The sequence below is a fragment of the Barbus barbus genome, assembly GCF_936440315.1.
Source record: "Barbus barbus genome assembly, chromosome: 26".
NCBI lineage: Eukaryota > Metazoa > Chordata > Actinopteri > Cypriniformes > Cyprinidae > Barbus > Barbus barbus.
The window spans coordinates 5032884-5059148 of record NC_136754.1 but is presented as its reverse complement, the minus strand read 5'-3'; the positions used below and the strand labels follow the sequence as shown (position 1 = coordinate 5059148).

The following is a 26265-nucleotide window of genomic DNA, read 5'->3' as shown; positions in this document are numbered from 1 at the left end:
GTTTCTGTCTGTCTGTCTGTCTGTCTGTGTTTCTGTCTGTCTGTCTGTCTGTGTTTCTGTCTGTCTGTCTGTCTGTCTGTGTTTCTGTCTGTCTGTCTGTCTGTGTTTCTGTCTGTCTGTCTGTCTGTGTTTCTGTCTGTCTATCTGTCTGTCTAACTACAGAAACATTGAAATATTTTTATGTTGCAGAAAAGGAAAATGTTGTGAAACACAGGAATGAAAAAAAAAACAACAACAAAAAGTTCTTCTTCTCCGGAGTATCTTGTAGTATATTGATCTAATTTTTCAAATGGTAACTTGACTGTAAGCGAGTAGCTTGTAGCTCAGCTTTAAAGTTCCTTTTTAACCTCTATAAATTAGTCATGTTGTGCACATATTTTATTTACTGGCCTTTCATATTTAATAGTTTTTAACTATGCGCTCAAATCGAAGTGTGTTACTTACTCAATCCATGTGTGTTCTGTCCTCTCTGACTGTGTCTGAGATTAATGTGTTGGGTTGACAACAGGTCCAGTTCTCGCCCATAACAGTTAGAGATACTTTATTGATCCCCGAGGGGAAATTTAGTCAGCGGTGTAGCATGAACCACACTGGATAATGAAGGTCTCCAAATGAAATCTGTGAAAGCAGAGAATGTCTGTGTGTCTGATATATTTGTGACCCCTCCCGTGTCTGAGCAAACCTGTAAATCCCAGCCGGAGAAGCGCTCGGCTCTAGTCGAGATCTGTGCTGATGAAAGCTTGCAGTCCAAGAGTTTATGAGCGTGATCATTATAGTGCAAGCCAGAGGGCTTCAAAACAATTTTACTTTTGTCCTGCACACTGGACAGTTTTAATGGCTTCATCACCATTTTATAGACAGGCTGAGATTGCGAATCCTCAAATTGCCATTTCTGTCGACCTCTTTCTCGCTGTTTATTTGTGTGCGCCTCAAGTCTTGTGGATGGAATTTCTTGTTATGTGTGTTTTGTGTATGTGTGCATTCAGGGGAACATTTAAAATCTGTTGCAATTTGCTGAAAGTAACTAATTACAATACAGCATTATTGCCTCTCTTTCTCTTCTTATTCGCTTTCTCTTTCTCTGCAAGCCAGACGCTTGCAATGTAGACACTGAGTCTGTGGATCTATAGGTTGAACACGTGACCATGTTATGGGAACAGGGTAATTAATGGTCCAAGTATGAAATCTTTCTTCTCTAAGAAAAAATGAAAATTCACTATTGCGATCTACATTTTACATTTTTAGATTTACATTACAATAATAAATAAATCAAATTGTTTAATATGAAATAAATCAATAAATCAATAAAACATCCAATTGTTACTAATGATTAAAAAACATTTAAAAATGTAGGTTTTAGTGTTTAGTGGGATCAAATGCTGAGGACATTTATTAAAAGCATATTTATTAAAATACTGAGGATATATTTACTAGAGAGAGAGAGAGAGCTAGAGAGAGAAAAAAAAAATATTTTCTCATATAATTTATTATATTTTTACACTGGACAAAATTTGGGGATGGTAAGATGTATTTATTTATTTATTTATTTATTTTTTTTAAATAAGTCTCTTATGCTCACAAAGTCTGGAATTATTTGATTAAAAAATACATTAAAACAGTAATATTGTGAACTATTCTTTTATTTTGAAATGATTGTTTTCTAGTGCAATATTTGATAATATTGTGATAAAGATTTATTCCTGTGATGACAAAACTGAATTTTTAGTGGCCATTGCTTCAGTGTCACATGATCCTTCAGCAATCTTAAATCTGATTCCATATTTCTTCTTATTAATATCAATTTAAAACAGTTGTGTTGCTATTGATTGATTGGTTGATTTGGAAAATATTAGATATATTGTATATACATATATATATATATATATATATATATATATCTCCTTTATTTATTTATTTATTCATTCATTCTGATCAATAAGTTTCAAATAACAGCATTTATTTCAAATATACATATTTGTAACACTGTACATGTCATTGCGGCAACTTTTTATCAATTTACTGACCCCAAACTTTTGAATGTTAGTGAATGTTGTCATAAAATAATGTGTGTTTGCATTGAAAAAAGTAACTCTTCTATTATAGAAATTCAAAGCATAACATTACATTATGCCAAATGCCCACAGCGATTATGACTGTGCTAGTGTTGATGCGAGAGTGCGTGTCCGTGCATGCGTGCGTATGATATTATGTGCAAATCTCTGATGGTATAACACAGTTCGAGATGTGATATATGAGCTGGTTCTTGGCTCTGTCTGCAGTAGCCTGTGGCGTGAGTCGGGTTGAGTGATTGTGGTCATTTGAGCAGACAGAGAGACAAGCGTCCCTAGCCCAGGCTGGGGAGGGCCCAGCGCCCTGCTGTATTAATGGCAGCTCCGTGCCAGATTGGACGGGTCCATCTAATACAGATAAATCATCATTACAGAGGTGTGGGGGTGGAGGGGTGGGGAGTTGCTTTGGCAGTCAGGAGAAAAAAAAAGGGGCTTTCATTTGTGCGCAGGATCTCTGTAAACTCATTCATCATGCCAGCTATGTTACACTCCCACCCCTCCACACCAGTCCCACCTCTCTCTTCTCACTTCTCTCTCTCATCCCTCCTTCTTCTCCTCCAGAGCAATGCCTTCTAGCTTTGCCGTCTCTGAGGAGGTGATGATACACTCCTTCTGCCTGTTATCGTCAAGCCTGGCACTGTGGTTAAAGACAACATGAATTTGTATTTATATTTATATTTGATATGTATTTATTTTTATATATGTACAAGGTGTAAATACAGTATATAAAAATAATACTGCATAATCAAATAAAATAAAATAATACAAAATAAAATATAAAACTATATACAGTGTGTGTGTGTGTGTGTGTGTGTGTGTGTGTGTGTATATATATATATTCTTGTTTAGGCAATATTATGAATATATATATATATATATATATATATTATTTTAATTTTTTTCTCTCTCTCTCTCTCTCTCTCTCTCTCTCTTTAAATAACTTAAAGTGGTGCACTGTAAGACTGAGGACAATTATTAAGGAAGAAATGGTCAAATTCTGTTTCATGTTGTCTTTTTAAGATGAAAAGCATAAATGGGAGGGCAGAATTATTATCCTGTGTCTGACAGTCGCTGTCTCTTTAAATTACCGGAAAGAACAAATCAACCTGATGCAATCAAAAGAGGTAAAATGACAGTATGTATAATTAAACGTGGAGATATGAAATTGCTGTGAAAAATCATGCCAGATGTATCAAGAAATGGAAATTGCATTGTTCTGGAGTGCTATATTTTGATTTGCCACCGTTACGGACAACATTTCTGCCTTTTTGTCTTGTTTTCTCTAAATAATTTATTGAATCGTGATGTTGCGTGGAAAGTTACATTCATCCCGTGGGTGTCTGTTCGCATTAATCTTACATTTAACCAATATAAATCGTGCGAGAGGCATTATTTTAGAAGAGTGGAATTAATTCTATTGAAGTGGATTTGCTTGAATGGACGAGTCAGCTACAGATGGGTTTTTATGATTGCTTTTTTATTATTTGTTCTTAGCGTTCCCTGTTTTATTAAATTAAACACAAGTCTACTGAATACTTTTCAGTGTAACATTAAAGGAATAGTTCACCCAAAAATTTGATTTCTGTCATCATTTACTCACTCTCATGTTGTTCCAAACCCTTATGACTTCCTTTCTTTCTTCCAAAAGAAGGCATTTTGAATAATGCAACTGGTCGCTTTTTTCCGTGCAATTAAATTAAATGGATACTGGAGCTTTCAAAGATCAAAAATGATAAAACGCATCATGAAAGTAGACTTATGCACTATATTCCAAGTCTTTTGAAACCATATGATAGCTTTGTGAGGAACAGATTCAAATTTAAACTCTTCTAGCTCTTCCCCTTCACTGTAAAAAAAAGAAAAAAGAAAAAGTTGAGCAAACTTAAAAGTTTAAGGCATCCAGCTTCAGCAGTTTTCTCAACTTGTTGTTTTAAGTTTATACAACAAAAAAGTTGAGAAAACTCAAGAATCTCCTAAAAAATAAGTTGAGAAAACTCAAAAAATCTGCTGAAGCTGGTTGCCTTAAACTTTTAAGTTTGCTCAACTTTTTATTTTATTTAATTTTTTTACAGTGTTGCCTAATTCATGAGGTAGCGATGTCCAATATCATTCTTGAATGAATTATCATTTTGAACTAAATCTTTTCAGTGAACTTGATGACTGTTTGGAGACATATATTTTAATCACAAAATGTTCACAAAAATCTGTTATACTGTATGATTTCAGAAGACAAATGAATATTGTACATATGAGAGGAATGGAACATTTTGTGTTTATTGGAAGAAAGCAAGCTAGATTTGGAATAACATGAATAAATCATTTTAATTTTAAAGGGATAGTTCACCCAAAAATGTTCTAATTTTCTCACTCATAATGTTGTTTCAACAAATTTCTTTATATATTTTGAAGAATGTGTCTGGTTGTCAAAAAAAAAAAAAAAAAGGAGCAACTGTTTGGCTACCAACATTCTTCAAAATATCTTTGTGTTGAACAGAAAAAAGAAATTCATACAGGTTTGGAACAACTTGAGGGTGAGTAACTGGCAACAGATTTTTCATTTTTGGGTGATTTATTTCAAATGTGTTTTGCTTTGCCTCACATACAATTTTTTTTTTTTTCTGGAAGTAGAGATTTTGCTGTTTTTGCCAACAATTCACGCATCGATTTTTTTTTTTTTTTTCCCTCCTGGCTTTCAAGCTGCCACACGGACGCTGATCCATCACTGTTCAGATTTGATTTACTTGAATTCCCCTTTTCTCTGTTTCTGCTTTCATAACGCACACAAAAAGCAAAGTTATACACACATCCTGATAGCCCATCTTACAATTTCAAGGTTTGCTTGGATCAGACTGTTATTCGGTGAGGGTCCGTGAATGAGCAACCCTCCAGAGGCCACACACACTTAGACAAAACAAACAGCGCCCACACAAGTACACATATACACACACACACACTTCCCGTACCGATACCGTAACTTTACAGTCCTCAAGAGCCCACTCGCAAACCTTGTATTTGTTTCCCTCTCCCACGGCTGTGACACCTCAAGGGAATTCTGGGATATCTCAGGATGGCTCATTCGGTCAGCCTGCTCTCTTAAAAGGCAGAGATTACCCACAGGGCCGTGCGGCTGCGTGCCTGTTATCCAGCTTTAACAGTGAACTGAACGGTTCAGGCAGCAAGTGATCACGTACGGGCAACATGACCCTACTTTTACCTCACAGCTGTCCACTGCTGGGACTGAGGGACTTGGGATTGGATCAGTAGTAAAGCATCAGGCCTGCATGGATTGTACGTGTTTGGACAGATATGGTTAAATAAAAAAATTAAATCATTTACTAACCCTCAAGATTATGTTAACGCTGTTCGACAACCAACAGTCTTGCACAGTATTTAACAGTATTTTTGATTTTAAATGTTGCACTCCTAGAACCCTTTCATTTGTGATTTATTGTTGTTATTATTATATATTTATTTACAAAATGTAACTGTAAAACTACTCTGCATTTGTTGTGTAAATCACACAAAGTCAGTATTTTTCAGACAATATTTTAATAATGTATATAAAATATATAATTTTGCTAACATTTTATTTTTCATAATATCATGCTTTTTCTCACACAGTGTGAATGGGTCTTTATTTGTGAGAATATGCTGATATTTTAGGAGGGAAGGGTCTCTGAAGGCATCATCATATTTGGGGGGTTCTTGGCATCAAAATGTCTGAAAATCTCTGTTTTAATGCATTAAGCTGTCAAGCCCTTTTTGTAACTTTGAATTTTTTAGACTGTAGCCTACTGTCCCCAACCATTCAGCAGCAGTCTGAAATCAATTGCCATGTTTCACAATCTGCCAGTGGTGCTGTTCTACCAGGGTTGCAGGAGGGCAGCCATATACTGCTCCACTTACTTCTAATTGTAATTTGATAGCGCATAATCTCAAATTTGTTACGCATCACATTTTATAATATGGTAATATTGTAATGGTAAGTGGCTGGCCGTACTTGGCCTGGACCGTAGCAGATGGCAGCGGCTTCCTCGCCCACCTCAGGTGATTAGGGAGACAGATTCTGTGATCTGAAACTCGGAAAGAGAGACCATAAAGGTTTCATCATCTCAGAAACAGAAGAAAAAAAAGTTTCAAAGTGATGTAGTGTTTAAAAGCTTTTAGATGGTTTTTTGGGTGGGGAATATGGGGTTGGAGAGGTTTCTGGAAACTCAATGTGTATCAATATTTTATGAAAGGCAGAAACCTGTCTAAGTTCAGGCCATCGTTCCACATCAATAGCATTAAACGGACCAGCAGTAATATATACTCATATTTATTCCACTTCCGCAAGCATCTCTTGGAATTTTAAGTTGAAACAAGGGTTTTTCACACCATTGACCTGAAAACAGAAAGTTCTCTAGGTGCTAAAATGCACATTATTTTGTGTAATGTATTTGACAAGAATTATTCATCATTATGCCAGTAAGTGGAGACGAGTATCTTTTTGTGTGGTTATATTATATTTATATTCCATTTTAAGTTTCTCGATTTTAACAGATTCTCTTTTTTACGAAACAATATTGATTCTTAAATTCTAAGAATCAATTAGTCTCGCCTGTTTTCAGTTAATGAATGGAACATTGTACCGCACCTCCCATCCAAAAAAGTTGCCATTTCATGTACAAAATTACTATATGAAACAAAATCTCAGATTTCAAATTCTGTTCATTTTATTACAGTATTCAAACAATACATGCTGTTTTTGGTGCTGTTAAATTTGGAGTGACCGATCGCTGTAGCGCCTCAGTTGAAGAGAAATAAACGTGAACTGATATCTCCTATATATATCCTATATATCCAAAATAATCATTATCGAATCGAATCAATTCGAATTGCAAGCTTGTGAATCAGAATCGAATTGAATAGTGAAATTGACATTAAAACCCAGCCCAAGTCCTTATGTCATTTTAATAATGTATGGTTATCTGTCAATGTTCTTTTTGTTATGCTAAACCTCCTATTGTTTTTCTTTTCCAGTGGGAGGAAGTAAGTGGCTATGACGAGAACCTCAACACCATCCGAACGTACCAGGTGTGCAACGTCTTCGAGTCCAACCAGAACAATTGGCTGCTCACCACCTTCATTGCACGACGTGGCGCTCAGCGCATCTACGTGGAAATGCGTTTCACCGTCCGAGACTGCAGCAGCATCCCGCGGGTGCCTGGATCCTGTAAGGAGACCTTTAACCTCTACTACTATGAGACAGACTCCGTCATCGCCACCAAAGGTACAGCGTTCTGGATGGAGGCTCCGTATTTGAAGGTGGACACCATTGCGGCGGACGAGAGCTTCTCACAGGTGGATTTTGGTGGTAGATTGATGAAAGTGAACACGGAGGTGCGGAGCTTTGGTCCGTTGTCAAAAAACGGCTTTTATTTGGCATTTCAGGACTACGGCGCATGCATGTCCCTGCTGTCTGTCCGTGTGTTTTATAAGAAATGCCCTAGTGTCGTGCAGAACTTTGCAATCTTTCCAGAGACCATGACCGGGGCAGAGAGCACCTCATTGGTGATCGCTCGCGGGATGTGCATCCCGAATTCGGAGGAAGTGGACGTACCGATTAAGTTGTACTGTAATGGCGATGGGGACTGGATGGTTCCGATTGGGAGCTGCACCTGCAAGGCAGGATTCGAACCGGATAACGGGAACGTCTGTCGAGGTAAGACATTGGGTTTTTAATAGCGTTAATCTTTGGTTAACTAATGTATAAGTGTGTTGAAACGATTAATCGCAATTAATTGCATCCACAATTTTTGTTTACATAATATATGTCTGTGAACTGTGTATATTTATTATTTTTATATATAAATACACACACATACAGTACATATTTTGAAAATATTTACATGTATAAATTTATATTCATATAATTTATATTTTATATATATATATATATATATATATATATAAACAACATATTTTTCTTAAATATATACATGCATGTGTGTGTATTTATGTATACATAATAAATATACACAGTACACAGACATATATTATGTAAACAAAAACTTTTATTTTTAATGCGATTAATCGCGATTATTTGTTTGACAACACTAATAATTATTAATATATTTTAGGTGTTTTAAATGGGTCTTTTTCAGTTGGTGGAAAGCGTGGGATAGTCTCTGGTGTCTTGCTTAGCTTTTCTTACTGACAACCCACATGAAAAAATACTATAGTAATTTATGGTAAATACTATAGTGTTTTTGAACCATACTATAGTAAAGTACTTGAATTAATTTGTTACTGTAATTCTATAGTTGTGGTTTTTTACAACTATAGGGTATATTATACTACAGTTTACTGTAGTAAAAACTAACGTATACTACAGTATTTATTACAGTTTATCAGTTCACTATACAGTAGTTAATACTACAGCATTCTGTAGCATTCATTAACAAAGTGTTGTAAAAATTATATTATACAGTAAAATACACTTTACTATAGTATGGTTCAAAAACACTATAGTAATATACTCAGTAAGATTCTTCTTTGCTGAAACTGTATGAATTTCCATTTTATTTTAGGTTTATTCTGGTTTGGAGCTGGTTTACCTCGTGGACCAGTATTTTATAGCCATGATATTTGCCCGCAATATGTTTTTTTAATTGAAGTTTGATGAAAGGCTTCTCGCTGGTTTATCTAGTAGTGTCAGAGTGTCAGAAACAGCTTCCAAAACCCAACATTTGCTGGTGACCCAGTGACTAAGCTGGTCTTTTTTCCTGAGCTGTAGATCAAGAAGTTTCTGCCAGAGCTTTGACAAATTTACTTCCTGTAGATTCAGTTGTGAGATGCACAGATTTGTGATTATTTGTGAAGATTTTCATGCAGCAGATTTTCAGTTTGAGTTAATTTATTCTGGATTAATATGGCAGTGCACACATTGAGAGAGAGAAGAATGTGGTGTTGAAGATTGTTGATGTTGGGCTGAGTGAGGCAAAGATGTAGCTAAAGTCAAAAGGGACCATTTTTTAATTTGTCCTTTAAAATGACATATCGGTCAACCACTATTATAAATATTATATTATAATTTAATATATTGGTTCAGGTTGTACTATTCTGGTAGGCAAATAAGACCTATAAACACGCAGTTTCTCTTTTTTGCCTGTATTTAGTTGCTCTCTTTTCATGTGCACCCCGACACACAAACGGTCATATTGTTCTCTCAAGGTCTGAGATTGGTCGATTTGGCCTTCACTCAAGGCCAGTGCCATATTGGCTCCCCCAGGACCAAATGTGTTGAGAGACGATAAGATTGATTGACAGCCATCTGTCTCGATCAATGAACAGATACAACACTTAGCATGGGAGAGCCAACTCTGAGGACCACAGGTGCCTCTACACATAAATACACACATGCACAGGTGGTGGCCTTGAGGTTGAGTTCATTGGCATCCTCAGGCAAGGTCTTCTTATCAACTGAGAGATGGTCATGATGTCCATGTAGTCCAGGTTGAGACCTGTTTTAGACTGCAGAAATCCCTCAAAAGTTGGCCTTTGCAAATTTGAAATGAATTTAACAAAGTGTCCAAAACCCAAGTGCAATGTGAGTAGTTTTGACATCAGCATTTATTTTATTCATATATTTAATTTATTTTATTTTTGTATAATAATTATGGTTAAAACATGTTCGGATATTACATATATCTGGGTCTTGAAATGCACTTTCAAGGAAACATGCAATTTAACTAAAATTAACTATTTACCTGAATTTACTAAATAAACTAATTAGGTTGCAAACAACAGTATACCTGTAAACGGACAGAAACATACAAACATGTGCTGAAAATATGGGGCTGAAAACGTCTCATGTTGCGCCGGTTGAGGACACAGCGTCAGATATCTTCTGGAATGCTTTGTGATCTGTAAGAGGTGATGAAGTTGTCATAAACTTTGAAGATTAAAGATGGTTGAGGTTTTGCTGGGTATTAGCGTCTGGTGTAAAGTATGTCAGCTAGATGTGGCTGTAGTTTTTAAAAGCCAGTGTGTTAGCGGATTAACGATTTTGCACACAGCAAGTCACCACTAATTACTGCCGCTTTGATCTGCGAGTTCCCATAAAGGCTTTTGATGGGGTAATATATTGCAGTCTGAACATGCACACACATGCGCGCGCACACACACACACACACACTGCATTCTTATAAAGTTTCCATAAAATCCCTGGGGTTGATTTTATCAGCACAGGCAACCTGGTGTAATAAGTATTCCTTTAATGTTCATTAGTCTGTTTTTGTTGATGGCCGTCTGGATCCAAACCTCCACACCCCCCTCTGCTTTCATTGGTCGATTTGGACCTGGAGAGGGTGATTAGAGGTTGATTAGAGTAATTGGTCTTTTGGGTTAATGAAGGTGTCTGAGCTATTATAAATGTGTCTCAAAGGAAGTCTGAGCAGCTTTACGTCTTGGAAGGGATTGTTGCGTACTAATTACTGCACAATATACACTGTATGCTACCTACTGCTTTCTTGATATAAAGTAAACAATAGTATGTTAGTTGTGACTTGACCTCATTATGCTTGTCAAATAACCTCATTAATAACCGCGTGTATAATTTAGTGAGCAGTGTTCAGCTAATTATTAGAAGTAAAAATTAATATTTTGCTTTTTTAATTTTGTTTGTTTGTTCATTTTATTTATTTATTTATTTAAAATGCCTTCATGAAGGTAAGTAAACATGCAAATTAACTTTCATTTTAGTTAAAATGAAACTTTAAACTGAATTTATTAAAGGAACAAAGTTAGAAAAAACACTTTTGACAGTAAATAATACGTAAATCAATATATCTACCAATGGGGTAAGAAAAATATTTGAATTAAGTTTATTTCTTACCCCATATTTTTTCCTTGTTTTAAGTATAAACCTACGGTGGCCGAGAGAGCTCAACGTGCTGCAAATAGAAAAAAAACACCTGCAAATTAAGAAAGCAACTTTGTAAATTTTACAACGCACGCGCTGCAAATGCTCACAACACAACCAAATAAAGAAACACACGGCAAATAGAAAAAAACGCTTGCAAATTAAGAAAACGCTTGCAAATTAAGAAAACAACTTTGTCAGTTTGACAACACACACGCTGCAAATGCTCACAACACAACCAAATAAAGAAACGCACTGCAAATAGAAAAAAAGGCCTGCAAATTAAGAAAGCAACTTCATCAATTTGAAAACACACACGGTGCAAATGCTCACAACACAACCAAATAAAGAAACGCACTGCAAATAGGAAAAAAAACGCCTGCAAATTAAGAAAACATCTTTGTCAGTTTGACAACACACACGCTCCAAATGCTCACAACATAACCAAATAAAGAAACGCACTGCAAATAGGAAAAAAAAACGCCTGCAAATTAAGAAAACATCTTTGTCAGTTTGACAACATACACGCTGCAAATGCTCACAACACAACCAAAAAAAGAAACGCGCTGCAAATAAAATTCTATATTTGTTTGTGTTGTAAACATTTGCAGCACCTGCTGTCAAATTGATGAATATGTTTTCTTGATTTGCTGGTGCTTTTTCTATTTGCATGTGTTTTCTGAAGTTGCAGCGCGTTGAGCTCTCTCGTTGAGTGACTTTTTTTGCAGTCCAACTGAGTACATTGCATTCTGTGATATGATAATGTATGCATAATGCTGTGCTGTATACTCCACTTTTTGACAAAATAATTGCTCATACAGGTGTTCCATGCATTTAGATAATTTGCGTACTCTATATCGTAGTTACTGCAAAAATAGTCTAGTATGCTAGTTTGCGGTTTATATCAGCCAGTGTGTCTCCAGGAAAGTGTATCTCTTTCTGTCTCTTTCTCTCTGTCACCCACTTTCACTCGTTCGCTCTATCTGTGTAACACAGCTGGGTTTTTTGTTTTGACCCTGCTAAGAGGGAGTCTGAATAATCATTGTGTGTATACACTATGTCCGCATATCTGTGTGAGTCAGATTAGATCTCACCCTCAGGGTGAGAGATGATGGCTGTCACCCAGAGTAAAATCAGCATATTAATAAAATAACCTCCCCCATTAGCCACAGCTCAGCTCAGATTCTACAAAAAAATGCCGGGTCGAGCCGTGACTGTTCTGGGATGCAGATTTGGCTCTATATTCTGTCGGCGTGCGTCTCGAGCGCTCTAAAAGAGGGGTGAGAGACTGGATGACTCCTCACAGGCTGCGGAATTGAACTGAGATACACTCACCGCAAGAGCTGACCGAACTGACACACACCTGGAGAGAGTGGACAGCTCCACACACACACACACACACACACGTGCGCACACACACTCACACTCCCATATAGCTTCATGTACACATACAAACACATTCACAGAGCTCAGTACAAACACTCACTCTGTATACACACAAACAGATATACACAAATGCAACGCACTAAAATTGGAGTAGACAAATATGAAAACGTATGTACAGTAGACTTAAGCTGTTTTTTAATTTGTTTAGATTGCATTAAAAAAAGTATTCGCCCATTTTTTTTCTTTTTTGCATAATTTAAAAACACAGCTTTGGTATGTAGGTACAAACTTAAATCTACAACTGTATATACACATTAAACAGATTGACACAGACAGATAAACACACAAAACATGCATGCACTTGCAGCTCTATATATACACAGACAAAAGACCATTGAAAAGCACTCTCAACATTACATAAACACACACCTACGGCCAGGGCCTGAAGTTAACTTTTTTGACCACCAGCCACTGTGGCAGGTGGATTTAAAAATCCACCTGCCACAGTAACTTTTTACCAGCCAGTTTTTTTTGTTTGTTTTTTTTTTTGCCTCATAAAGGTGAAAAATAGAAATCACACAAACATTATTCTTTAACTTGTAAGAATACACATTTAAGTGCTGTCAAGTTATTAACGAAATCATTATAAGTAATAATAACTCTTAGACTATATATTTTTTAATCTTTTTATTCATTGATTTGCTGTGTCACAGACATAATCATATGTCATAGTCACACCGGGATAGAAAAACAGGTATACACACACACACACCGTGCTAACTCAACAGATATAAGTTAGACCTAAGTTACCGCAGCTCGTATGTAAACACATCACACACGGACACGGCTGTGTTGATGGCTGATTTAGTCTAGACAGTTCCTGGCAACTGTTAATTACAGCCTTCAGGAACCGTTAAGCAGAACTAAATGAATATTACTGGTAAAGTTACTGGGTACCGGACATTTTCTGACTGGTTCCCAACTCCCAACATACACACGCACACACATCTGTGACACACAAACGTAGTCAGAGAAGGGCATCATGTTCTTGAATCTTGCCGATCGCGTGATCGTTCCGAAACAGAAGTCGCATCTTCTCAAACTGCGCTACTTTCATGGACGTCAGCGCCTTGACCGCAGCGTTCTCCTCCGGAAGCGCAGTCTTTGATATTTTGCAACTTATTGTGTGTAGGTGGCTTTTTGATGACTCGTGGTCCTTAATTGCTTCTAATTTTAAGTTTTTAGTCCCGATTACAAAAGGATTTGACTTCGCTTTCTCTGAGCCATACATACGGCAGTCACTGCAGTACATTTAATCTGTACTGCGGTCATAAATCAGCCACTCACGAACCTTGCCGTTGTCGCCACTTTGTATTAAAACGTCGTCTTTTACTTTTCTTTGACTCATCCTCATCTTTTTGTTGGTTGTTCGTTTCAGCCGTTCGTTTGTACCTTGAGCTAAAATCCAACGAAAAGGCAGACTTAAAAAAAAAACAGACGCAAAAAAACAACTCAATTCTCATTGGCTACCCGCCAATGTGGCAGGTAGATTGACGGTTTTACCCGCCAATTGCAAAATTCACCCGCATTTGGCGCGTGGTCGGGTGTTAATTTCAGGCCCTGCCTACGGCTCTATATACAACACACAATCAGGCATAGCCAAACACAGCAGAGCTCTATTAAAACACCTATAAACAAGCTTACACATGTTATTCATCGGGTACAGAAACACCCCTACACACACTCACACACTGATGCCATTATGTACAACAAACAGCTCAGGTTTTGGACATCTGGAAGACCCCACTCATCTAGTTGAAGTTTGTTTACATCTTTCAGTTTGTTTTACAATCTCCATTCCACTGAGATGATCCTCCGTGCTTTTCCCGGAGAGAAGAACCCTCTTCCCCTCTCAAATATCCCTTGAAATGACCCAAAACAAGCGCTAGCAGATGGGGGCCGTGTGTTGAGGATGCAGATTTGTGTACATGATGGTTTTCTGATGCCGGCTGCCAAATTTCGGAAGCAAACAGAGGAGATCTGGACAGCTAGGTTTTTTGGTTCTTCTGAATTTGAAGAAGTAAATTAGTATTTCTCTGATGTACTTTGTGATTTTTAATCGTGTGTTTATCACATAACAAATCACCTTCTGTTTTGTTTTCCGATAACTCAAGCGTCCTCTGATATTATCTATAATATTATCTTGACCTTTGTCGAAGTTTGTAACTAAAGCTAGATTTATTTTGTGCTTCCTGGTCCACCTTCATTCCCTGCCAGTACATGAAATCACAGATGTCGTCTGTTAATAACTGTACATCAGCTGCTGTACCAAACCCTTGTGAATAGTGCTGAGTTTGAGTGTGTATGTGTGTGTTTGAGAGGGTCTGTCTTTATAAAGCAGCTTTTGGACAGGAGTGAGGAGAACTGTGTGGCAGACAGTAGTAATTTAGACTCCTGCTTTTCTCTCTAGAACAGAGCCAAAAAAGACATCTAGTCTGTGTGTTTCTTTCTCCATCTCTCTGTTCATCGGTGTGTGTGTGTTCACTTACACATTTAATCTGTTTGTCATATGATTAAGTGTAATTGTCATTTCTTATAAGTGCTTATACCTACTCGCCCACCAATTGTTTTTTTTGTTTTTGTTTTTTTGCATCTGCAAATTATTATTATTAGTATTATTAGTATTATTATACAGTTACAGTATCTAATCATTTTGAATTGGGTTTTATGTTATGTTATGTGAGCAAACACATAACATTGTCTTTTTAGTAGTTTTTTAAATTAATTATTTAGCTTTAATTTAAATATTACTTCAGTTTTACTTTTAGTCATTTGAGGATTTCAATTTATTTTTAGTAAGTTTGGCTCAAAGGTGAGATAAAAAGAGAAAATAAAATAAATATAAGTAGTATTTTTAGTTGAAATAATTAAATTAAATTGATTAAGTTTAAATGAATTTAATTACAAACACATCATTTTTATATAATTATAATATGCCCATTTTCTGGACATATTATAATTATATAAAAATTGGTTCTAGTTTTGGCTATATTTAATAATAACATCTATGAACCTAAATAACTACTCAGCAATCACAAATAAATAAGAACTTTCAGTATATTTTCAGAAGTGTATTAATAATACAACCAGAACACATTGCAATGTTTGTGGATTTATTTTTATATTTTATAAAACATTTTATAATATGATATTTTATAAAATATCTTTTATTTTATTTTTATTTTAAGATTAGATTTAATTTAATTTAATTTAGTTTTGTTCACAGAACAGTAACTCTGGGGATGTCCTCGTTTAGATATATGCTGTTGTCACTTCCAAAAGTTTGCAGTGGCTGTGTGACCTCTGTTTATCCGTCTCTCTCTTTCTCCCTGTCACTCTCTCTCTTTTTCTGTCTCTCTGCTCCCTCTGTTTGTCTCTGTCTCTCGTTTTCCCTCTGCACTCTCAAAAGTCATCGAGGACACGGCAGTTTGAAAAGTGAGTGTGTTTTAATGCTGGTTAATTACACATTTGAAGAGCGCAAACAAACCCTCCCCTCGGCGTTGCCGCTCAGAAGTGTCACGGCTCCATCTCTGTGATCTTGGTGTTTATACCATGTACACAAAGCTTTAAAAACAGAAGAAGAGCACTTGGCTAGCTTTGCTCTGATGGAGAGAGAGCTTTTTGGCTTCATGTTGAGGGAGGATCAACTCTGACCGTGGCTTCTGGAAGAACACTGGATGCCTTTTACAGACATTTTAAATTGGAACGTTTGAGCTTTCAGCTGCTGTGAATTCATCAGTTCATGAGATTCTGATTCTATCTATCTGTCTGTCGGTCGGTCTGTCGGTCTGTCTGTCTGTCTGTCTGTCTGTCTGTCTGTCTGTCTGTCTGTCTGTCTGTCGGTCGGTCGGTCGGTCGGTCGGTCGCTGTATCTGTCGTTCTATTTATCTATTGTTCTATCGTTCTGATGTTCCATTGTACTATTGACTTATCGTTCTGTCATTATATCACTCTATCCATATATTTCTCGAATACTGTTGATACTTCAGACCGAATTTGCTACTAAAAATAACTAACTCTATTAATTCTTCTGCGCTATGAAGAGCAGTCTCTGAGCCGTAGCATTTTCATCGGGGAGGTTAGCATGCTTTATAGCTCTGACGGATTCTTGTCTGAAGGTTGAATGAGCCGGCCTGCATTCTCCTCTGAGCTCTGCTTAATGTATTCATATTTACTTCAGTTATCTGGAGCAAACCACATGTTCTTCTGGGTTCTTCTGCTTCAGCGGCCCGTCAGGTCAGCGGTAAGCGTGGGTCAGTCATTGATCGGGTCAGGGTAATGGTTTGGAAAGCCTACACCAGCACCAGAGGCCCCGTACGAGGCCCAGAGCCAGAAACATGCAGGGAAAAATCTGTTTCCCAATCAATCAAACTGCTCAGCACACAGGCCAATGATTGATCGACTGCTAGTTCACTGCTGCACACTTTGGTTCTGACCCAGATAAGAGGCCTTTTTCCCCTGATTTTGACATTTTGTTGCAGTACAGATAATCACTCATGTTGTTAATGAATGAGCTGCAGTTGTTGCGTGTTATTTTGAACAAATGCAAGTGTGAAATACTATACTTGTTGAATGACTACAACAAAACAAGTAAGCCTACACAGAATCGTTTCATTTTTTTAATGTTGACTGAAGTAGTTCAGACCAAAATGATTATCATTTACTCACCCTCGTGTCATTATTCATATTTTCAGATATGATGTTCCCCTTGAAATCGACAACAAAGAGGAGGTTTTTAATTAAGTTTAAATTCTCATAATTTCATGACAATGCTTCAGAAATAGTATAGACAATTATTAAAGAGGTCATCGGATTCCCATTTTGTACAAGTTGATATGATTCTTTAGGGTCTTAATGAAAAGTCTATAACATACTCTGGTTAAAATTTCTCAATGGTAGTGTAAAAAACACCTTTTTTTACCCTGTCAAAATCAGCTCTGTTTTCAGCAAGCCATTCTAGTGTTCTCATTCTCATGTTGCTTTAAATGCTAATGAGCTCTTCTGACCCCGCCCCTCTCTTCCGTGGGGTGAGGAGCAGACTGTAAACTTCAACCGCGAAACTGGCTAACTAGCACATTATTAGGAAAGGCGATTTGCAAAGATTTATAAAAAAAAACCTTATACTCACTTCTTCTGTAGATGAAGCTGGATCACGAATGATTGGCGCTGAACATAGATGCATTTAGGCAGATCGGGTTCAGTGCATTCCCTTAAAAACTAAAGTAACGTTAATCCTCTGCGTCTTCAGCGGCTCAGATGTCGGGAGTAAATAACGACTGCTATGTTCATTATTACTTCCAATAACAAAGCACCTCAATCGCTTAATCGGAGACATCTTTTCTTTCCCTGCACTGGAGTCGACACAATGGCGGACTGATGACAGCTCACTCAGGGCGGGTCTAAAGTAAGATGCCCCTGTCAATCAACTATTGTGGGAGCAGCCTCTACGTCATTCTGACAGAAATCTCAGAACAGCCTGATTTGAGAGAGGGTATTTTAAAATAGGGATAAACCCACCCCCCAAAAAAACACTGAGTGTATTTTTATCACTATAGGATGGATGTGTACACACACTTCCAACACACATTTATGTTCAAACAACTTAAGTGAATTTTGCATCCGAATGCCGCCATCTATGCTGCCATCGTTTGATTTTTGGCAGCTACATTTCTTATTCACATTCATTTAATGGAAAAGAGAAGCCTGGACTTTCTGTTTAATATGTCCTTTTGTGTTCATTGGATGAAATAAAGTCACATACAGGGAATGACATGAGAGTGAGTAAATGAAGTATTTCCAAAAATGTAATAAAAAAAACTAATTAAAATGAACTTTCCAGTCTCTTAGACCGACATGTTGAGAAACATATATACATATTCAAAAAGAAGCACAAATCAGTCTACTGATTATCTCTGTGATGTTTAATATGGGTTATTTTAAGGTCAGAGCAGAGGGACAGTCCAGTTCATGAAGTTGTATTTTTGTTATTCTTCTTCTTCAGAAGGCAGCTGACTATGTAGACAGGTATTTTAGGTGAGGAACTAGCACAGAATCCATCCCCGGTCTGGTCCGTGTGATTGTAAGAGTGATAAACAGAGCTCTCTCAGTGTGGAGTGTGTGTGTGTGTGTGTGTGCATGTGTGTGTAAAAGAAAGAGGAGAGGACAGTTGGGACCCATAAATACACACACCTGTGGTGTGTGCGTATATATTATTATCTCCACTCTCTCTGTGACAGCGCTGATTTGTAGATTGGCTTATAGTCTGTTGTTTGCTTATTTATTCAGGAGTAGTGCTCTCCATTCTCTGAGCTGTCTAGTGCATATTTAATGCTCTGCTTTAGAAGCTCATATTACCTAGTCTTTTAGACTCGGATATATGCGTGTTGGTGTGTCCTGAGGTTTGTGTGTGTACACAGCAGTGCACATGAGACGGAACTTTCTAAGAAAGATGTGAAACAGGTCAGAACCAAAGAAATAAGGCATGAAAGTCTGCGTGTTTCTGTGATTTTAACCATAGCAGGGGTTTGTTTGGCACGACGTGAAGCAAAAAGACCAGAAAAGCATCTTCACAAATCACTTCTGGGTTTTTGATTCACTCGAGACCTCAGAGGCCTTTGGAAACACAATCCAAACAGCCAAAAGTGCAGCAATCAAAGTGCCAACAATAAATCTAGTGCTTTAGCAATAGCAAAACCATTTTTGCTCAAATAAATATTTTATGTCTGAACATAAAACACTATAAAGCAATAGGCCACAAGAGATTTCATTAGTAATTTTACCACAGTTTAGGGTAATAATCATTTTTATTCAATATTTTAGTAGTTTTCCAGTAAAACATTTTCAATCATTTTTTTTCTTTTACTATAGAAGCAACATTTTTAAGTATTTTAAATTAGTTTTCTTTCCACACTGACTATTTGAAATATTATTATAATTCAAAATAACTTTTTTTTATGCCAGTATATTTTAAAATTAAATTTATTAATGTGATGGCAAAGCCATTTTTTGTAGCCGTTACTCCATATGTAATTGTCATATAATCTTTCAAAAATTATTGCTTAAAATTTTTTGTGAAAATGTAAAAGTGTGTGTGTATGAGTGTGTGTATGTATATTGCTCGTCAACTAAATGTGTGTAATGTGTGTAATTTTTCCACGTACGTGTGTATTGACTTTGTTGCAGCTCATCTTGTCTGAAAAACTGTCCATTTTTGTAAATATGCATTACTGGCCACATATTCTAGGCCACATACTTTCATTTAGTGAGTCATTTAGTCTGTATTTTTTGTAGTTCAATGAACTACCTGTGCTGTAGAAGCAGAGTTTGTGATTTATTTCACTTTGCTCTCGCAGGACTGAATGTCGCACTACGTTTTTATACTTTTGTAATTGGTTAACCGTGCTGAAAACGTATTGCCACGCATGAAGCCTTTGTGTGATGTCCCATTTCTGTGCAAACCACATGCCTGCATAGCACTAACACACACACAAATGATGCTGGATTGCCTCATTCATTGTGTATTGTGTGCCAGCAGCATTCGGACAGGCCATGTTGACCCTTTCACATTGAATGGGATGGAGGGGGCGAGTCTCATATTCTCTGTTCTTCATCCATCACACCATCCCTGTCGTCACGGAGGATGTAAATGGCTGGATTCTGTCTTTTTCACCGGTCTCCGGTTCAGCATCACTGAGCTCACAGCATGCAGCTATTAATATTACAAATATTCAAATAACTTTATTTAACATTCATAGGAGTGGTGGACAGTGGAAAAGTTCACTAGCTGCTGACTGTTACTGGAGTTACTGGAGAGAAACATGTTGAAACGGACTGATGGATCCAGCTTGACTGAGTTATTAATGTAGTAATGACTTGCGGTGTTGTATAACTGAAGGTTTGCATTGATCTTTTTGCTGGCGTCAAACATGCACACACTGATTTTAACATTCAGATGGACTTTATAAACAATAACAAATCAGTTAAAGCAAGATGCAGTGTTGAACAGAGATTTTCAGTGACAAATGGCTTGTTTCTTACACCTAAATCATGTTTGAATGAGGCATTTTGGGAAGGCGTGGACGAGTCTTAACTTTTATAAAGAATATCTCTTTGGGTTTGATACTTTAATCTTTGTGACTTCATGGATTTTATATTTGCACGACAGCTTGTAACGCTACAAAGACAAAGCAAAACTTGAAATCGTGTCATATGACCCCTTTGATACTTTGTCGCAACAACAAAATAATTCTTACTAGAAATATGAGATATTAGACTGGTATTAGATAATAGATTTTGTTGCAACAGTTTTTTTTGGCAAGTGTCTTCAAGTACCTATGATAGCGTTGCAATGTGAAAAAAGCAAAAATAAATAAAATAAAAATAATTAATAATAGTAGTATAAAAGTTTTAACAAGAGCATCTTAATTATTATATACAAACTAAAACTATAATAAACCACTAATATTTTAGTTATCATGCTATATCTGAACATCTCTTAGCAGAGGCAGCTAGCTGTTGCATTTTCATGTCAACATAGCACTATTTTTTTTCTGTAGAGAACATCATTAAGGGCGGCAGCGCTGTCTGTGATGAGGCCGTTTGGGTATTGTGACTGCTGCCGCCTTCGAAAACATTCCCACAATGCACCGGGGCTTTTCACAGTACGCCAGTTGGTTTGTATGAGTGGGAAAAGTGCAGAGAGGTATTTGGATTGTGAACGAGAGTAGAGGTGGCCTTCATTCTGTGAGTGTCTGAATGAAGAAATCAGAAAAAGGCAGGAAGTCTGTGTGTGGCGCATTCAGAAGCTTCCTTTCACTTCCTCCCGCGTCCGAACGCCGTTAGAGCCAACATTAATACGCTATTAGAGTGTACAAACACACACAGCCTAATGATGACCGTCCGCACACTCGCACGCTCAAGTCACCTTGAAGTCACCTTGAAACCCAATTAAAGAGCTCTCTGATCTCTCTGAGCTCTGGGCCCATTATGTGGCACGAGAAAAGGCCATAGTGACAGGACAAATGAAAAAGAGACACAGAGAGAAAGAGACAGACGGGTTAGAAAGACTTCTGGCATGGGAGTGTGCTGAATAGACTGAATAGGTGAAGAAAAGTGTGTCTCTCTCTTAATGAAGAGGCACATCATCCTCATCATCCACTTCCTCTCGTCTCTTGCTTCCCGTCTTCACTGTGGGCTGCTTTTCTGAATTCGCTCCTTTTTTCTGCTCGGATTCACTAGTAAATTAAACTCGATGGCACACAAATAGAGGCAGAAAGTTTAGCAGATGCTTGTAGGAATCTTTGGCTTCTTTCTGTTGGTCGATAAAGTCTCACCATTGCTTAGTTTGGCACTTCAGATCCATTACTGGCTGCTAGGGATGGGTGATATATTAAATATTTGCAATATATCCAGTTTTATTTTGTATTGGAGATGTAAAATGGAGCAACATCATGAATATTGTGATGATATTCAATCATTAGGTTTTTTTTTGGCCCGTGCCAGTAGGCTGATTTTGTGTCATGACTCGTGATTTTGAGAACGCTAAGACAGCGATATTATAATGGCGTGTCTGATTTAATCTCAGTTGCAAAAGTGCTGATAGAGTTGGGAAGTTTGATTCATTTCCATGAATCAGTTATTTCGAACTGTCCATTTGAAGTCCCAGCATGGCATTTTGTCTTATTTTAGAGCAAAATGTCATAAATATATGTCCAAATGTATTTGGACGCTAATGCCTCATTTAAAATTGCTTGCCTTTGCATTATACAGCTCAATATAAAACAAATGGCATTTATGTTAAAGAAGATGGTAGAAGGACTTTTCAAGCCAAAGCTTTTAGGAAAGAAGTTTGATGTAAAATATATAAATTGTTCAAAATTATGTTTAAACAAGTATGTTTTAATCTAATGCAGTGTTATTTAGAATTTGTATGTGTGACTTAAGTGTATACATACTATTTTATATTTAGTGAATATAACAATTTATAAGATATTTATATAATATACAGTAAAGTGCATATCTCAAGTGAGTAAATTATATATTATTAATAAATTATTAATAATACATTTATAAAAGTTTTTTTTTCTGCAATTTGTTTTAAATTAGCAGTATATGTCACACACAGTTCACTTAACTTCCTGTCAGCAGCTCTGTCCAACATGTAATCATGATGGAGTATGAACCTTGTAATCTGCATGTTGAACTCGTGTGTTTTTTTGCCCTGGGGAGCTCATCTCCATGTCCAGACCTGCACCCTGGATTCACCCCATGGCTCACATTAGTAGTCTTAAGCACTGCTGTTCTCCATCGCTGAGGTTATTCAAGATGGAGAGTGGATTGTATGACACTTTTCAGGTATATTGTTTGAATTGTTTTCAGTAGGAATTTACCCAATATATATATATATATATATATATATATCTTTTACATCTTTTTACAATGTATAACAACATTTTGTAAACACAATTTTTAGGTATTTAGGCCTATATGTGGTGTAAACAGTATTTTTCTTTTATTACACTTAAAGTAAGTAGTATCTACCTTCTTTTATAATTAATAGGCTGTTGCTCTCCTTTCCATACAATCAAATCATATTTATTAAGCTTTAAAAAAGACTAAAAGAAGCCTCCATATAACATGAGCACTATATTTCAGGTCTTCTCAACAGATTTTTTTTTAGGAAAGGACCAAAATGTAAGGCATTATTTAGTGTAATTGTTCTCTTTAGCCAAAGCTTTTCAATTACAACCCAAATTCTGGGGAAATGTTGGGACATTTTTAAAATTTGAATAAAATGAAAATTAAGAGACTTTCAAATCACATGAGCCAATATTTTATTCACAATAGAACATAGAGAACATAACAAATGTTTAAATGAAGAAATGTTACATTTTTATCCACTAAATGAGCTCATTTCAAATTTGATGCCTGCTACAGGTCTAAAAAAAGTTGGGGGCAACAAAGGGCTGAAAAAGCAAGCAATTTTGAAAAGATTCAGCTGAGAGAAAATCTAGCAACTAATTAAGTTCATTGACATCAGATCTGAAATATGATTAATTATAAAAGGGATGTCTTAGAGAGGCATAGTCTCTCAGAAGTAAAGATGGGCAAAGGCTCTCCAATCTGTGAAAGAGAGGGTTAAAAATTGTGAAATACTTTAAAAATAATGTTCCTCGATGTCAAATTGCAAACGCTTTGCAAATCTCATCATCTACAGTGCATAACATCATCAAAAGATTCAGAGAAACTGGAGAAATCTCTGTGCGTAAGGGACAGGGCCGAAGAACTTTGTTGGATGCCTGTGGTCTTCGGGTCCTCAGACAACATTGCATCACTCATCGTCATGATTCTGTCAGTGACATTACTAAATCCTAAACAAAATGGCGCCGCTGATGGCAGCTATTGTGCGTTGCTCCTCGGTGTTTGTATTGTTTTTGTTTGTTTTTCCTGTTTTTTGTTTTTCAAATAAGATCAGCTTTACCAGGGATGATCTACTGAACATTCGGCAGAACACACCACAAAATCTTCTACCGGTTTTTGATTTTTCGGACGTTTTGCTGGACATTGTAGTTGGCGGAGCTGTAGCTCTGGTCAAACGCTTCAGGAGGCGCAGACGGGGAAAGAGAGCCGGCGCGCTCGTGAAACTTCGTCAGCGCGGATTTAGAACGGCGTTGCCTAGCATCCATCTGGCGAATCGTTTTGAACGACCACCCCACACCCGCCCAGAACACCCCTCCACACAACCATTCACACCTCCAGCAACCCCTCTCTCCCCCACACCTACAATTCAAATCAGCGAAGACGATGTGTGCCAGGTCTTCAGGAAAAACAAAAGAAGGAAAGCACCTGGTCCAGATGGTGTGTCACCAGCCTGCCTAAAAATCTGTGCTGAGCAGCTGGCCCCCATCTTCACACAGATCTTCAATAGATCACTGGAGCTGTGTGAAGTCCCCTCATGCTTCAAACGCTCCACCATCATCCCCGTCCCAAAGAAACACAAAATTACTGGACTTAATGACTACAGACCTGTGGCACTAACGTCTGTAGCCATGAAATCATTCGAAAGACTGGTTCTGGCTCATCTGAAGGACATCACTGGACCCTTACTGGACCCCCTGCAGTTTGCCTACAGAGCAAACAGGTCTGTGGATGATGCAGTCAACATGGGACTGCACTTCATCCTGCAGCATCTGGACAGACCAGGGACTTATGTGAGGATCCTGTTTGTGGACTTCAGCTCTGCTTTTAACACCATTATCCCGGAAACCCTTCAAAATAAACTAACCCAGCTCTCCGTCCCCACCTCCGTCTGCCAGTGGATCAACAGCTTCCTGACAGACAGACAGCAGTTAGTAAAGCTTGGCAAATTCTCATCCAGCACTCGAACCATCAGCACTGGAGCTCCTCAGGGCTGCGTACTCTCCCCACTGCTCTTCTCCCTCTACACCAACGACTGCACATCTAAAGACCCCTCTGTCAAGCTCCTGAAGTTTGCAGACGACACCACACTGATCGGCCTCATCCAGGACGGTGACGAGTCTGCTTACAGACAGGAGGTTAAGGAGCTGGCTGTCTGGTGCAGTCTCAACAACCTGGAGCTTAACACGCTCAAAACTGTGGAGATGATCGTGGACTTCAGGAGAAACCCCCCTGCTCTCCCCCCACTTACCATCATGAACAGCACCGTGACTGCAGTGGAGTCATTCAGATTCCTGGGCACCACCATCTCTCAGGACCTAAAGTGGGATATTCACATTGACTCCATTGTCAGGAAGGCCCAGCAGAGGCTGTACTTTCTTCGCCAGCTGAGGAAGTTCAACCTGCCACAGGACTTACTGAAACAGTTCTACTCTGCCATCATTGAATCCATCCTCTGCACCTCAATAACTGTCTGGTTCAGCTCAGCTACCAAATCTGACCTCAGAAGACTACGGAGGGTAGTCCGGACTGCTGAGCGAATCATTGGTACAACCCTCCCCACTCTCCAAGAACTGTACTTATCCAGAGTGAGCAAAAGGGCTGGTAAAATCACTCTGGACCCCTCACATCCAGCACACAACCTCTTTGAACTGTTACCATCTGGTCGACGCTACAGAGCTCTGAGCACCAGAACGACCAGACACAGGAACAGTTTCTTCCCTCAGTCAATACATCTCATGAACACTCAATAAATAAACGTAGAACACACAACTAATACATTATCCATTCACCACACTCACTTATTTTATTTTCTCATTTCTAATTTGCACATACTTCACCTGTACATACATAGTCGCCTATATTATATATTATATATTGTGTATTTTTTATTTTTTTTGCTGCTTTGTACATTGGTTATTGGCTATTTCCTGTTATTTTGTTTCATTACCTGTGTCCTGTCCTGTTACTGTCTTTCTGTTGCACTGTGGAGCTTCTGTCACTACAACAAATTCCTTGTATGTGTAAACATACTTGGCCAATAAAGCTCATTCTGATTCTGATTCTGATTCTGATTCTAAATGGGCCCAGGAATACTTCCAGAAACCACTGTCGGTAAACACAATCCGCCGTGCCATCTGTAGATGCCAAATAAAGCTCTATCATGTAAAAAGGAAGCCATTTGTGATCCTGGACCACAAAACCAGTCTTAAGTCGCTGGGGTATATTTGTAGCAATAGCCAAAATATATATTGTGTATATATTGTAATATTGTATTGTATGTTTTATAACGAAAAATACGTCAAAGATGACCACAAACTCTTCATCAGCTGGAAACCTATATCAGGCAAGAATGGGACAAAATTCCACCACCAACACTCCAGAAACTCATTACCTCGATGCCCAGATGTCTTCAAACTGTTTTGAAAA

The 26265-nt window shown here is 37.6% G+C and overlaps 1 protein-coding gene across 1 annotated transcript in view; it reads left to right on the top strand.

Annotated features, from left to right (window-relative positions):
* Positions 1-26265, top strand: part of LOC306846228 (ephrin type-B receptor 1-B-like) — a gene marked incomplete at its 5' end in the record, with an annotated part of 266880 nt that overhangs the window by 132849 nt on the left and 107766 nt on the right. Inside the window, one exon of the mRNA XM_079379447.1 lies at positions 7092-7773. Within this exon, the coding sequence (XP_079235573.1) occupies positions 7092-7773 (682 nt within the window). The remainder of the gene's footprint in view (positions 1-7091; positions 7774-26265) is intronic.